The sequence below is a fragment of the Octopus bimaculoides genome, chromosome 2 (assembly GCF_046866305.1).
Source record: "Octopus bimaculoides isolate indiv1 chromosome 2, ASM4686630v1, whole genome shotgun sequence".
In the NCBI taxonomy this organism is placed as follows: Eukaryota; Metazoa; Mollusca; class Cephalopoda; order Octopoda; family Octopodidae; genus Octopus; species Octopus bimaculoides.
Genome location: NC_142929.1, coordinates 86,464,357 through 86,480,562, shown reverse-complemented (window position 1 = coordinate 86,480,562; position 16,206 = coordinate 86,464,357). Strand labels below are relative to the sequence as shown.

At 36.2% G+C, this 16,206-nt stretch overlaps 1 protein-coding gene across 1 annotated transcript in view; it reads left to right on the top strand.

Moving 5' to 3' along the window:
* Window positions 1-16,206, top strand: part of LOC106878085 (mitogen-activated protein kinase kinase kinase 4) — a 206,718-nt gene that overhangs the window by 152,078 nt on the left and 38,434 nt on the right. Inside the window, exons 15-19 of the mRNA XM_089338617.1 lie at window positions 5,156-5,226; window positions 10,894-11,016; window positions 11,915-12,074; window positions 13,300-13,419; window positions 13,989-14,095. Of these exons, the coding sequence (XP_089194743.1) occupies window positions 5,156-5,226; window positions 10,894-11,016; window positions 11,915-12,074; window positions 13,300-13,419; window positions 13,989-14,095 (581 nt within the window). The remainder of the gene's footprint in view (window positions 1-5,155; window positions 5,227-10,893; window positions 11,017-11,914; window positions 12,075-13,299; window positions 13,420-13,988; window positions 14,096-16,206) is intronic.

The following is a 16,206-nucleotide window of genomic DNA, read 5'->3' as shown; positions in this document are numbered from 1 at the left end:
AAATAATATATAAATATATGCATATATCCATACATATATGTACATACCTACATATATATGTATATATACATGCATATATGGGTACAGGACCTCAAAAAAACATTAAACACAATGAGAAACGAAAACATAGATTACAAACTTTTTTCGAACAACGAAAAAAACAAAGAAACGAGACATGCAACATAAAGAGTATACCCCTTTGTCAGTTGTCTCTGTTTCATCTACTCCGCATTGTCCTTGCTTTCGAAATGCGGAGTAGATGAAACAGGGACAACTGATGAAGGGGTATACTCTTTGTGTTGCATGTCTCGTTTCTTTATTTTTTCGTTGTTCAAAAAAAGTTTGTTTTCTATGTTTTCGTTTTAATGTTTTCATTTCTCATTGTGTTTGATATTTTTTTGTTGTCTTGTACCCATATATGCATGTATATATACATACATATGTAGGTATGTACATATATGTATGGATATATGTATATATTTATATATTATTTATATTATTATATGATTGAATGCCACGCATCCTTTTCCAAGTAAGTTTTATCTATCTATCTATCTATCTATCTATATATATATATATATATATATATATATATATATATATATATATATATATATATAGATATATATAGATATATATACAGTTCTGACTGATAGTGCAGGGTTGCACCTACATTGCTAGAAATAAGAGCTAAAGAGCCCTTAAAGCTGCCAGGACGCACATTTTCATATACTGACAGAGGAGATAACTACCTTACCTGCCTTATATTGAGTGAGATCACTATACTAGTCTAGTTTTGTTTGAAAATTACAAATTCATCAGTAGTGACTACTCTGCTGCTGGATGGTTTAACTAAATCCTGTCAGTATATATTTACCATATGAATTGATGGCTGATTCAGCAAAATGCTAATGTGAAAATTATAAAATAATGAAGGCAGCTATATGCAATACAAAACCAAAAAGGAAAAATTCAGTTGTCACAAGTTATAGTCTGAGGGTGCTGGAAATATGTTGAGGCAATAGATAGCCCTTTTAAGGCCAAGTTAAATAATCACACATCTTTTAGGATCTGTTTGAGAGGTTTAACATTACAACATTTGCCAATTATATATGGCAATTAAAAGAGGAAGGAATACCATACAAAATCAAATGGAAACTGCTGGAACAAACTGGGACATACTTGAACAGAAGCAGGGAGTGCAATCTTGGAAATATTTACAATCAAGGTGCCTTCCTGAACTCAAAAAGCAGGATTTTTAGTTGCTGCCTTCATGATAGAAAATTCATTTTGGAAATGTGGTTTTCCCTGTTTTGAACTAGAGAATGAAAAACAGGTATGTAGACACAGCCAATGTCTCCCTTATCCAAAGCTGGAGCTCAACAATGGGCAGAAACTCTTCTTTCTCTGCCAGAAATGATTTTTTTATTTTGCTTTTTTTTTACTAGCATGCTAACCAGCATTAAAGAGGCAATGTGTTTCCAGCCAGGATGACTGAAGAATTGTCAGTTGTTGCCAAGTGCAGCAGTAGATGTAAAACCAGTGGTAACTTTCTGACTGGTTATATGCCAGAATCAGAAATTTACTACTTGACACTATAAAAGTATAAATGATCAAGTTCTCTTTTAGAGTGTGCTTTTTTACTACTTATGAATTACTGACTAATTTTATATATATATATATATATATATATATATATATATACACACATACACACGCACGGACACACACAGAGGGTGTGTCAGTTTTTGGAGGTCATTTGTATAAATTCAAAAAAAGATTATAGAGTTAATTGAGTAAAGACCAAAGTACCTGTAAGTAGGAAAGCTGACAAATTTCTTATCCTTTCAGTGGGATGGACCTACTTGATATGTGGAAAAAATGTAGATAGAAATTCTGTATGGTGTACCCAGTGCATGCTTTTGACGCATAAGGGGTGCAGTGGTATCACAGGAAGGTTAACAAAGAAGATAGTCTTTGTGTGTGGCAAATATGCTAGTGCAATAAACACTAAGAATGTAATGGAAATAGACTTCTACAAATATCTTTAGTGGGTATCCTTAGAAGTAATGGATAGTTTCCATTACCTAGACAACCAGATTAGCAGTGGAGGAAGTTGCTCTGAAAGCATAGTTGCTAGAAAAAGAAATGGCTGAGAAAAGTTCAAAAAGTTATTACCTTTGTTGGTGACAAAGGGCTTGTTCCTCAGAGTGACAGGCAGTTTGTGTGCTGTCTGTGTATGGATAGCTATGCTGCATGACAGTGACACATGGGCTGCCACTACCAAAGACATGTGAAGGCTTGAAAGAAGTGAAGCCCACTTACTTCATTGGATGTGCAATGTCAGTGTGCATGTACTACAAAGTGTAAATGTGATGAGAGAAAAATAGGGTATAAAAAGCATCAGATGTAGTATGAAAGAGAGAAGACTGCACTGGTTATGTTATGCATATGGATGAAGACAGGTGCATAAAGAAGTCCGATCTCTAATGGTGGAGGGAAATTTTGGAAGAGGTAAACCCAGAAAGACATATATTGAAGTGGTGAGGAATAATCTTTAGATGTTGAGCTTCACAGAGGAGATGACAAGAGACTGAGACAACTGGCAATTTACTGTGCTTCAGAAGGCACTTTAAGCTATATAAAACTCGAGGCCATGCATCTCTACCCTTCCTGAAACACACAGTGTGCACCCAGTCAAAACTCACTCCACAACCCATCTTCCCAGCACCCCCTCACTTATGTTTATCATGTGCTGCATACCCCTCCACTCTCCCTCATGTTCCTACCCGCACACACTTGTCATGCCTTCACATATCTCCCATAGCCCCACCAACCACTCCATTTTCACTCACCATCATTTGCTGCAGTTATCACTTCCCCATCTCTAAACATCTCCCCTTACACTCTTATGTAACATCCTCCTCTATCTCCTCTGTACCCTATGGGTATGTTTTGATACATCTCCATCATAATCTATTTCTCTCTTTCCTCTCATCACTTTTCCTGCTGGAGTAGCCAAGTGTATTCTCTATAGTAAGACACCTATCTCTATCCTTCTATTATACTTTAACTGCTCAACTGGCATTCCAGCACAAAGCCACCTCCCTCAGTATCAATCCCTCTCCCAGCCAAAGAATCTTTGTCTGGTGATATATACATATATATATATATATACACACACGCACACACATATATACAGGGTATTCAAAAAATGAATGATTATTAAATCAGTGTTTATTAAAATATATCTTATTTTCAAAATATGATTAAATTGACAAAATTTAATTTTTTTATGAACCCTTTGTTTTCAAACAGATGACTCTTCTGGTGTAAGCACTGCTGATACTGTGAAGCAATATAATTGCAAATATCAAGACATTTCATTCACTATTTGTGCACATTTTCATTCAATGGCTGCCCTCAGGTGTTTTTCAATTTCCATTTACCAAATCAGACTCACAAGGTTTTAGTCAGCCCAGGACAATTATTGTAAGCACTTTCTCAAGATGCTGTGCAATGGGACTGAATCAAAAACAATTGCAAAGTGAAATTCTTAACCAATTATTGTTGGGAAAACATAAGAGGAAGTTAACTGAAATTTTTTAAACTTTGAAAGACATTAATTTCCAACATATATGAATGCTTCAACCCCATCCCATCATCCACCACATCTTATTTTATAGGGAATAAATATTTGAAGTTTTATTTAGAATTTTCATTGCACAGGTTTAGACTATAATAGAATCTAAAGTGATTCTGTATGTTTTTATTTTAATGAACGTAAAAACAGCAGTTTTTTTTTTTAGCAATTTCAGTTCCAACATCATTTTTAAGCTTTCACATTTAGTTTTGTACTTGTTCAAGTTCACTTAACAAAAGTATTATCATTCCTGCTAGTATATACATGCATGTTTGTGTATGAGAATGTATAAACATACAAGCATATCATCTTCTTCATCATCATCATATTTTGCATAAACTTTCCATACTGTCATTCTACTCCCTGTTAATTCACATTCAGTGTCATTGCATTTCTCAGTGTGTTGGAAGACCACATCTTATTCCAGTTTCATTTCTGGCTTTGTTTCTGTATTTGAGTACCCTTCCTAGCACTGACCACTACACAGCATATAGGATTCATTTTATTATAGCACCAGCACTAGAGAGTTTGTCTTGTCCTTAAAAAGACTAAAGAATTCTTTTGACCCCACACATAATAGATTGTATTGAATTCATTTCGTCGTTGGACCAGCATTATTAAGGTTGTCATGTTCTCAGCAATATTTGAGGGCCTCTCAACCACACAATTACACTCACTCATTAATCACCTTACACAGTGTCCTAAATGGAGTTTACAATAAATGGAGTTACTAGCATGAGTAACATTGTCTTGTACTTCATAAGATTAGTGAGTCCTCAGCTGAAGAACTGAAGAGAACAGCAATACCAAAAGATCCAGGATGGGTGGAAAAGGGAAGCAAGAATGTGATGTTGGAAACAAACGATGAGAATAAGAGATTAGTAGTAGAGACAGTGAGATGGTAGTGAATATTAAGAGTTTGGTTAAGAATGAATGATAGATGTCAGTATATTAAGGGAGGGATGGCTAGAGGTATGTGCAATATAGGGGAAAGTGATAGTAGCATAAGCTATCAGATAAGTGACAAAAGGACATAAGATGAGAGATGAGTGAAAAGAGATAGGATGTATGATAGTTGCATGAGTAAAAAAGTGATGAATGGGAGAGGGATATGTGACAGAGGTATGAATAGAGCAAGTTTTAGAGAAATAGAAGGCTAACAACAAAAAGGCAAAAAATGTAGACTTGATATTATACATGCATACATATACACACACATATATTCATGTACACACTATAGTGCATCCATACACATATAATGCATACTCACACATACATATTCATTATATCTTCTCACCTCATCACTAACAGTTTTAACATCCATTTTGCCATGCCTGTGTATTTCCATATCTAAGTTATGAAATTCTGGTGTTAGATTGACAAGTAGACCTTTAGAAAGCACTCAGCAAATGAATTAATCTATTTCTCATTGATTCTGGTTGAGTTTACAATATCATATTGTTAAATATTGTTCCATATTAGCTTATGATGTCATATTTATTCATTTCTTAGGGGAAGGTACTTTTGGCAAGGTATACACTGCTGTAAATGTGGACACTGGAGAGTTAATGGCAATGAAAGAGGTTAGTATCAATATAACAGCTAATTTTTGCTCATGATTATTGAATTTACATTTTAAACTATGGCTATTATATAAGCACCTTGTTTGAACTTCATGGCTGTGGTTTGATCCATAGGCAAGTGCCTTCTATCAAATCCTTGTGATCAGAATTGTATAAATAGAACTTCTGTGGAAGGCTTATGGTGGAAAAATGATAAAATCAGTGTATCAAACAAAAATGTTTCCTTCACTCTAGTTGATTTTGCTTTTCTTTATGATGAAGTTGATAAAATAAGTATCAGATAATATAATTAGCTAAAACCCTTGAAGACATTACTCTAGTATTCTAATAACTAAAACCAAATAAGAATATAAAAGAAAAACATAATTTCTTTTAATTATGGTTTATTTAACATAATTAGAAACTATATTATACAGATGTGGAAGACTGACTTAGTAGACTGGTGACCTACTATTAAAAAGAAAAAGATAAGAGTTCATATCTCATCACCAGTACTGTACCCTTGTCAAGGATAACTTTCAGTGACCTTTGTCAAATAACCTGCTCAGAAGTAAATAATTTAATGCTGATCAGTACTGACTCAATGGGCTTGTTTATTTATGTAAGCAGTCACTACTAATTTGAAAGTTTAGTTTTTGTTATAATCTTAAATGTGCTTTTAGTTTGTTCCATTTTGTTTCACTTTATAGCGCTCATTATAATGATTATTATTATTCATTTAGTTACCTATTTAGCCACAAAGTTTCAGTTATTCCATGATGTATGTTATAGTAAAGTTAAGAAATTCAATTGTTCAATTCTGTTTACACTTGCTCTAACCCTCAAAATTTCCATCTCTTCATTTGTTTTGTTATCCACTATCTTATCCAAATGTTCTATTGTTTCCTCTACTGTAGCCATAATTCTCGAAAATTTCACCTCTCTCTCTCAGTTTTGTTACCCACTATATTTTCACTTGTCTATACTATGTCTAACCTTGCTTTCCCATGTTGATTGTTAATTAGCAGCTCTCGATCTGTTAGTGGACATGTTACATTACCTTTAGCCAGGGAATAGGGCATCCATAGTGTTTTGTCATTTGCAGGGCACTACCTCAACCCACCTCCACCACCTGTACCAGAAGTCTTTTTCCTCTAACCTTTACTAGATGTCTTTCTCCTAGCACCTCTAATGGTAACCTATACGGAATGCTCTCCCCCTTTCCTTCCCTTTAGAATGTTCTCCTCCTTTCCTTCCATTCCCTTCTATCCCTATCTAGTGTCTATTCCCAGTAAACGTAGTGATTGTGAAGCGAATATAATGATGGTGAAGTGTAAGCAGGTTGAGGCCTATTTGTATGTTTACAATGTCTGCCAAACACACATGCGAGCATTCTTTTTAGATGCAAACTGCTGTCCCTCATCCCTGGGTCTTGCTAGCTCACACCCTCAGAGTTGGCACACTTAATGTTGGCACATTGAAAGAAAGGTCTGGTGAGATTGTTGAGATGCTTGAACAGAAGCATGTAGATTTGTGTTGCATCCAAGAGGTAAGGTGGAGTAGAGGTTCTGCTAGGTTCCTCACAAGCAAAGAACATAAGTATAAGATTTTCTGAGTAAAGAGCAGTGATGGGGTTGGGGGAATGGGTATACTCCTTGCTGAGAAATGGGTTGATAAGATAATTGAGGTAGTCAGAGTCTGTGATAGCATACTTAAGCTTAGACTAGTTCTGTAACATGGAATAGCAACCATTAGCTCGGCTTATGCCCCTCAGCTAGGTCTACCTGATGAAGAGAAAGACCAATTTTATGACACCTTCTTTGTTGAATGACAGGGACCTTCACTTTGTGGCTGACAAATTCAATGAGCCTGTTGGACAATATCCAGGGAGCTTCCATGGTGTGCATGATGGCAATAGATTTGGTTCCTGCAATGAGGGAACCAGGCTGCTGGAGTTTTGTGAAGCAAATGATCTTATGATCTGTAATACTAACTTCAAGAAACTTGCCAGTCATCTGTTCACCTACCAGTCCAGTAGGCACACTTATCAGATTGATTACATTCTTGCCAGGAAACAAGAAGATGACTGCTTATAAATGCCAAAACTTTCCCTGGTGAAGAATGCACCCCACAACATAGGTTAGTTGTTAGTGACTTCAGGATCAGGGCTAAATGGTTACCAGAAGATGACCAGTGTGGAAAAGAAGGGTCTAGAAGCTTAAAGATCCTCTGAATGGACAGAAATTTAGAGACATATTACTTGAAGCTTTTGACAAAAAGAGAAGGATATAGTATCACATAACATGGACAACCTGTTGAGGGCTACTAACTAGATCTGTGGCTATGTTCCACCACTATGTCACCTAAGGTGACATAGCAGTGGAACAGTGGAGGTGACAGAGCCATTAGGGAAAAGAAACCGGCCTAGAAGGACTAGAAGTGTAGTTGTAGCAGGGAACTGTATCAGATAGCCAGAAGGGAAGGTAGGAGACAGGTTTACATAGCCAGAGGGGAAGCAGAAAAGAATAGATTTGCCAGTGTTCTGTGTCATGAGGACCAGAGACTTGAAGTGTTTCAAATTGCAAGACAATGTAAGAGAAAATTACTGTCATAATAGAGAAATGTGTCCTCATGGATGTTGGATCACCTGCATTTAATGATGCTGCAAAGAAAGAGACTTGGAGACACCACTATGAAAAGTTGCTAAATGGAGAGAATGAATGGGAGAAAGAGAATCTACCAAATGTTAACCCAACTGAGGCACCAGCTATCTGAATTGACAGTACCTTGATAGATAAAGTAATTAAGGATATGAAGACAAAGAAAGCCTGTGGCCCATCAGGAAGCACTGCTGAGATGCTTAAAATATCTGGCTGTGTAGGCTATAGTTAGCCAGGGGATACACAAAGTAGTCATACCCAATGACTGGTGTAGCAGCACCGTAGTCAACTGCTACAAAGGTAAAGGTGACGCCTTAGATAGAAATAATTACAGAGGTATCAAATTGTTGAATCAGGTGATGAAAGTTGTAGCCCAACTAATTAGGCAGAGAGTTAGTTCAGATGAAATGCAGTTGGGGTTTTTACCACGGAGAAGCATCACTGATGCTATATTTCTGATAAAGCAGTGGTAAGAGAAATACCTAGTCAAAGATAAACTTCTGTACCTGGCTTTCGTTGACATGGAGAAAGCCTTTGACCAGATCCCCAGATCCCTTAACTGGTGATCAATGTGGAAACTAGTGGTTGGTGAGAGCTGTACAGGGATGCTGTCAGTAAGGTGAGGGTTGGTAATGAGTATAGCGGAGAATTCAGGGCTTCACCAAGGATCAGTCCACAGGTCCCTCTTGTTCATCATAGTCCTCCAGGCAATAACAGAGGAATTCAAGACAGGATGCCCCTGGGAACTCCTCTATGTTGATGACCTTGCTCTAATAGCTGAATCACGACCAGAACTAGAGACGTTTCAGGTGTAGAAGCAAGGTCAAGAATTGAAGGGCCTTAGAGTTAACCTTGCGAAAACCAAAGTCATAGTAAGTAGGAAGGCAGACAAATCATAAACCCCTTCAGGTAGACGGCCCTGCTCGATCTGTAGAAAAGGCGTAGGTAGAAACTCCACAAGATGTACTTGGTGTAAGCTATGGACACATAAGAGGTGCAGCAATATCAGAGGAAGGTTAACAGGGAAGATAGTTATTGTGTGTGGAAGGTGCACAGGTACAATAAACACCAAAAATGTACAGAAAATAGATTCCATCACATGCCGGGTGGGGGGGGGGACTAGAAGTAGTTGATAGCTTCCGTTACCTTGGTGACCAAGTCAGTAGTGAGGGTGGATGCTCTGAGAGCGTAGCTGCTAGAATAAGAATAGGCTGGGCAAAGTTAAGAGAGTTCCTACCTCTGCTGGCAACAAAGAGCCCTTTGCTGAGAGTGAAAGGTAGACTGCATGATGCCTCTGTGTGAACAGTCAGGGAAATATGTACTGTGACTGCTGAGGATATGTGTAGCCTTGCAAGAAATTAAGCTAGCATGCTTTGCTGGATGTGTAATGTCAGTGTGCATGCACGACAAAGTATAAGCATTCTGGGAGAAAAGTTGGACATAAAAAGCATCAGATGTGGTGTACAAGAGAGATGACTGTGCTGGTATGGTCAAGTGATGCATATGGATGAGGACAGCTGTGTGGAAGAAGCCTGTGGAAGAGGTAGACCCAGGAAGACATAGGATGAGGTGGTGAAGCATGATCTTTGAATGTTGGGCCTCACAGAGGCAATGACAAGTGACCAAGACCTTTTTGAGATATGCCATGCTTGAGAAGACCCGTCAGACCAAGTGAGATTGTAGTCATGGCCAATGCCAGTGTCACATAACTGGCCCATTAAAAGCACCCTTCAATTGTTGGGCATGCTATACTTGTGAATACCTGTTGAGTCAAGTGAAATCACAGCCATAGCCAATGCCATTGCTATCTGACTGGTTCCTGAGCTGGTGGCACGTAAAAAGCACCATTTGAGTGTTGGGCCTCATGGAAGCAGTGACACCAAGCCAAGTGATATCATAGTTGTGGCCAATGCCAGTGCCATCTGACTGGCACCCATGTTGGTGACACATATAAAGCACTGTTCAAGCGTTGGACCTCATGGAGGCAGTGACAGGTGACCAAGACCTTTGGCAATATACCATGCTAGTGTAGAGCTGTCAAGCCAAGTGAGACCATAGTCATGGTTGATGCCAGTGTAAGGTCAATGGCACCTGAGTGGTTGGTGTTAGAAAGGGCATCTAGCCATAGAAACCTTGTCAAATCAGATCAGAACCTGGTACAGCTCTCCAGCTTACCAGTTTTTAGTCAAACTGTCCAATCCATGCCAGCATGAAAAGTGGACGTTAAATGATGATGATGATAAATGTAAGTGTTAGTTAGTGTAATGTTAGTTGCATATGGTATTTGCTGAAACATTAAGCACACAGCACATTGGTTGAAGCAAGATTTGAACTAGTGACCACATGCTCAATAGCTCAAAATTTCTATATTCATTTTGTCACTGTTTAAATATAGTAGATATTGTTTTGTTGTAGTTAAAATGAAATACTGATTATAATTATAAACAAACCTATAAGAATTGCACTGAATCTATAAATAATGAAACTGCTGACCAAACACATAAATTTACTGCGTTAAATTTTCTAAAATATCTTATTTTATGCAATGAGTGTGTAGTTGCGCAGTTTACTTTGCAGCCACATAATTCCAAATTTAATTCCACTATATAGCATCTTAAGCAAAGCCTTCTACTGTAACCTCAGATTGACCCAGGTGTTGTGAATGAAGTTTCAGACAGAAGCCCATCTAATAGATAATATTTTGGGGGCAGCAGACTTAATCTATTGTCTAGCTTAATACTACCAGCTGTCTTGGGTGCTTTTAGTGTAGTCTATCTTATTGCAAGCATTCAGATCAGATCTGAGTATAACTTGATATCTTGACATACTGGTTCTTACTGCTGAAGCTTGGGAGTTATGATTTCTTTTAACCCTCTTCCATACCACCATTTAGTTTTGCAAAAGCAACAGGTGCTGCTCTTTTTTACTTCTGACAAAGTCATAAAAAATATATTGAACCATTAAAGATATGTAAGTCTACACTGATTAAAGTTTGCCTATTAATTTTTGTTTCATCACTTTCTGCCAGATGAAGTTAAAACCAACAAATAAAATGAGAAATCCTTTGAAAGAACTTGTTGAGGAAATGAACAACCTAGAAGGAATTAATCATCCAAACCTAGTCAAATATTATGGTGCAGAGGTTCAAAAGGTACACTAATCGACTATCTTATTTTTCCTCCATACTATTTACTTTTCAAATATTTTTCTTTGAAATATTTATTTTTTGATCTCTGAAAGCATGAAAAGCTTTGTAAGATGATGACAGAGTTCGAATTGAAAACAGTGAGCATCTAAGCGGATAGTTTTTGTTTTTACAATATGCATCACTGTACTACTGTAGAATTATTAACATGCTTTAAGGCCCAATGCATAGGGTTTGTTTAAATTCTAATATTTGGTAACTTTTTTAACCATGTCTATTTTTACTTTGTTAAGTGTTTTATCTTCAGAGTTAAGTTTTGGAACACCAGTTCTTAGTACTTCAGATAGTAAAGATTTTTGAGGATAAATTTCTCTGCTAGTTCTCTTGCTGGTTAGTGTTTAAACTAAGCTGGGATTTGATACTCTTTAATATTGTGAATAGGGCTGCAAAAAAGGATATATTATTGAGTTGCTGTACTTTTGTGAGTTAGAGTTAAGAATGAAGTATTGCTGAATAAAATCAAGGTGTGCTACTCTATTAGATCTGAAGGAACTCTAAAAAGTTCTATAAGAATAAAAGCAAGACAAAAGTGTTAAAAGAAAAATGCAGTAGTACATATACAATTGTAGGATAATTTTTAAAATGGTGAAATACACGAAACATCTTGTTCCTGTTTCTTATATTACTTACACAAGGTTTATTCTTCTTTTTGAAATTGCAGTGAGAAAATTTAAGTTCAATACTCTAAGGAGTATAAATTTGAAAGGACTCTGTTATAGACTAAATAGTTTAAAATTTCACTAGATATTAGAGATCAAGTTTCCTTTCTATTATTTGTGAAACTGTAGATAATGTAATTATAAACTATGTAGTATTAAACTAAAACTTAATAAATTTTTCACAGGATGAAATGATTATATTCATGGAATATTGTGATCGAGGAACAATTAAGGAAGCTTCAAAGCTTGGCTTGCCTGAAAGCATAATTCGGTTGTATACAAGAGAAATTTTAAAAGCACTATGTCACCTACATGAAAATGGTATCATTCATCGGGATCTGAAAGGTAGTACTAATTTAAACATATGTAAACCTTTATAAAATAAAATTTGGGTGACTGCAAGTGAATTTGTAATTATGTATATGTTGATTAGACACAGCTATACGTGGCTAACAAGTTTACTTCACAATTCCATAGTTTCAGGTTCAGTCCCATTGCATGCCATCATGGGTAAGTGTCTTCTACTATAGCCCTAGGCCAACCAAAGCTTGGAGTTAGTAAACATCACATATGTATACTTAAGAGTTCTTGGTTCAATCACTCTGCATGGCATTTTGGGCAAGTATCTGCTGCAATAGCCTTGGGTGAACCAAGGCCTTGTGAATAGATTTGGTAGACAGAAACAGAAAGAAACTTGACTACCAGTATTGGTTTGTTTACATTCCTGTAACTTAGCAGTTTTACAAAAGAATAAGTACCAGTTTAAAAAAAAAAAATTAAGTACTGGGGTTGATTTGCTTGACTAAACCTGTCAAGGTGGTGCCCCAAGCATGGCTTCAATCCAATGACTGAAACAAGTAAAAGAATGAAAGAATGTGTGTTTGTGTGCGTGCGTGCGTGCATGCATGAGTGAGTGAGTGCGTGCATGTGTGTGCATGCATGTGTAGTTGTATTTCTTGTCTTGACATCATGTGATAATTGTAAAGAGGCGTCATTGCTATACAAGCAATGCCCTTCATTTCCAGTCATGTCCAGCGATGGAGAAATATTACCTTACTTGGAAATGAGAGTTGACATCAGGAAGGGCATCCAGCCAAAGAAAATCTTCCTCATTAAATTCTGTCTGCCATGCAAGTATGGAAGAGTGGACATTAAAGAAGTGATGATGATGACAACAACATCAAGACAATGGTTATGATGGTGATTATAGACAATGACAGCGAGCATGATGTTCCTTTACTAAATTTGGTTATATACATGAATATTTTATTATGATTACCAGATTGGATAAACTTTAGTTTTAGTTAGACAGTCAAACCTCCAGTTGCATTGACAGAGATCATTATATTACATTATCTTATCTCTGGAGACCCAAATATGGGAAAATACCATGAATTTTGGTTTTTTAACTGGGAATTTTAATTATTGTTGCAATTTGTATTAATTTGTTAGTTTTATTACTTTGTCATTCTTGCCAAACATTGTCAGTTTGATATTTTTGTCAAATGTTATCAGCTGTAAACTTAAATCATTAAAATGTCAGTGATTGTGAATCATTTTTCTTACTTAGGGGCCAATGTATTTCTTACATCGGATGGGGCAGTAAAACTTGGAGACTTTGGTTGTTCTGTCAAGTTAAAAAGTCATTCAACAATCCCTGGTGAAATTAGTGATTTAGTTGGAACAACTGGTAAGTCTAATGAGCTACAGTATGGTTGGTGGTAAGGAAGAAGTAGAGTCTTTTTTTTATATATGATCATTTGTCAGTCAAACATCCATTAACTATTAATCATATCCTAATCATCTAGTTACTAATTAGTGACAATCTATCAGACAAGAAATATCAATCATGTAAATTTTACTTAGTTAAACTAATCTTTAGTTCATCACATGACATATTGGTTCCAGAATTTATTTTAGCATCTATAATTTTTTTTCCTTCTGTATTTATTATTATACAGCAATTTCTTATTAATGACCAAATTGTCTTGCTTTGTTGTTTTTCATATATAAATTGAACTTGCAATAAAGTGAAGAAACACACTCACATAATGAAGAGCTACATGTGTCTTTCCTATAGTCTGTTGTTTATCTATTTAACCAGTTAGTTTAGAACATTGATGAAAATTCTCTTGTACCTTCTTTTTCTCCTTGTTTCCTTGTTAAACTTATTGTCACTTTTTCCTTTTTTATGATAATTGTCTCTTTTGAATACTGCCTCATTTTTGTGAAAAATAACCTTGAAGCATTTATTTGCAGCTTACATGGCTCCTGAAGTTTTTACACGGAATGATAGTGAAGGACATGGAAGAGCTGCTGATATTTGGAGTTTGGGATGTGTAGTGTATGAAATGTCTACAGGCAAAGTAAATATTAAGTAATTCTATCCATTTCTCTTTCATTTTCTTTAACTCTAACACTGGTAATGTGCAATTAGAATAGAACATAAACTCAAGGCAAGCTTAGTCGCTTTAACCTGGTTTCAGCTCACTTCATTTGAGTGATTTCTGAAAATCATAACTATCTCAAGCCTATCCTCTAAAACAGTAGCGATAAGTCTTTTTGCATTGGTAATAATCTAAAAAATCCCATCACAAACCTGTGGGAATTTTTGAGCTACAGATTATCGTTTTCATTGCCCTACTGATTATTTGTTAGAACATTTAGTTTAGTTGAAAGCATTCTTAAAGTAATCTGTTTAGACAAACTAATTTTTGTATTGTTTGAACAGGACAGCCTTGGGAATTACATGTTTTATTTATTTATAATAAGGAAATCATTAAAATTAAGATTAATGAATTTCGCTCTCAGTGAAATTTTTACTAATGTACTTTATACCAGGATTATATTTAGTTGTTTTGAGATAAGCATGCAGCACTGCTTTCAATTTGACTTAACAAAATCCTTTAGTGAAAACATTGAATCACATGAGTATGTTGATGAAAATACTGTTAATATTGTCATTGCAAGTTTTTCAAACTGGCAAAAGTTTCAGGAATAGAATTCCTCTATTTTTTGCATTTTTTATTACTATTCTTGTCCTTAATTAGTCTCTTTCCCTATTATGTAATTCAGCTCTCAAGACTACAAAAGTTTAACTTCAAATTCAGCTATTGTATAAACTGATCATATCAATCCACTGCAGTATTTTCAGATACAGGTTATTTAGTTCCACTGTCATTGAGAAATATTTAAAAGTGTAGGACATAGCCTAGTCACTCACATAGTTAATCAGGTTGTACAGGAAAGCACAATACCCAGTGATTGATGTAGTAACATCACAGTCAATTGCTACAAGGGTAAAGGAGATGTCTTAGAAAGAAGTACTTAAAGAGGTGTCAAATTACTGGCCCAGGTTATGGAAGTTACTGAAAGAGTTAATTAGAATGAGCCCAGTTAATCAGAATGAGAGTTAAACTAGATGAGATGCAGTTTGGTTTTTGCAAAGGAGAAGCACCACTGATGCTCTTTTTATAGTTCAGCAACTACAGGAGAAATATTTATTAAAAAGTAAACCACTGTACTTAGCATTCATTGACCGGGAGAAAACCTTTGACAGTGTGCCTCGATCCCTTGTTTGGTGGTTACTGCAAAAGCTAGGAGTGGATGAATGGCTAGTGAGAGCTGTTGAAGCCATGTACAGAGATGTTGTTGGCAAAGTGAGAATTAACAATGAGTACAGCAATGAATTTAGGTGCAGGTAGGAGCTCATCAGGGTTTAGTAATCAGTCTCCTCTTATTTATCATAGTTCTCCAGTCCATGATGGAGGAAATTAAGACCAGTTGCCCATGGAAATTCCTTTATGCTGTTGACTGTGTCATTACAGCTGAAAGTGTAGAAGAATTAGAAATAGAATTCCAAGTATGGAAACAAAGCCTAGAACCAAAGGGTCTTTAAGTTTAACTTAGCAAAAATTAAGTTCCAATTATCAGAAAAACAGACAGAACACTAAGCCTGTAGGGTAAATGACCTTGTTCCTTATGTATACCAGGTATACATGGAATTTTCATGCATACAGAGGAAGGTGGAGATAATGGCTTTATGTTGTGTGTTGAAAGGATAGGCACAAGTATCTTGCTGTAGAGGAGATACATGACGGAAGGAAATAAAAGGAAGGTAGAGATGGAGTGCTAGAGCAAACTCTCAAGATGCAAGAAGGTAAGCATAAGAGAGAATAGAGGCAGTTGATCAAGGGAGAAGATGAGAGAGTGGATGCTTTCATAAGAGTGTGAGTTTGGAATGAACAGGTGGAGGTAGAGGTTAATGTAGTGAGTGATAAATAAGGGTGGGTGTGCAAATGAGGGGAAATACCAGTGTGTAGAGGGATGAGAACTAGAAGAATGGCTCAGGGAGGAGGATAGAACAATGTAGTGGGATAATGGGCAAGGTATAGGAGCAGTGAAGAGGGTGATATAGAGGTATGTAAGGAACTGTAGTAAGTGGATCATGATGGTAGATATCAGAGGGCATTCAGAA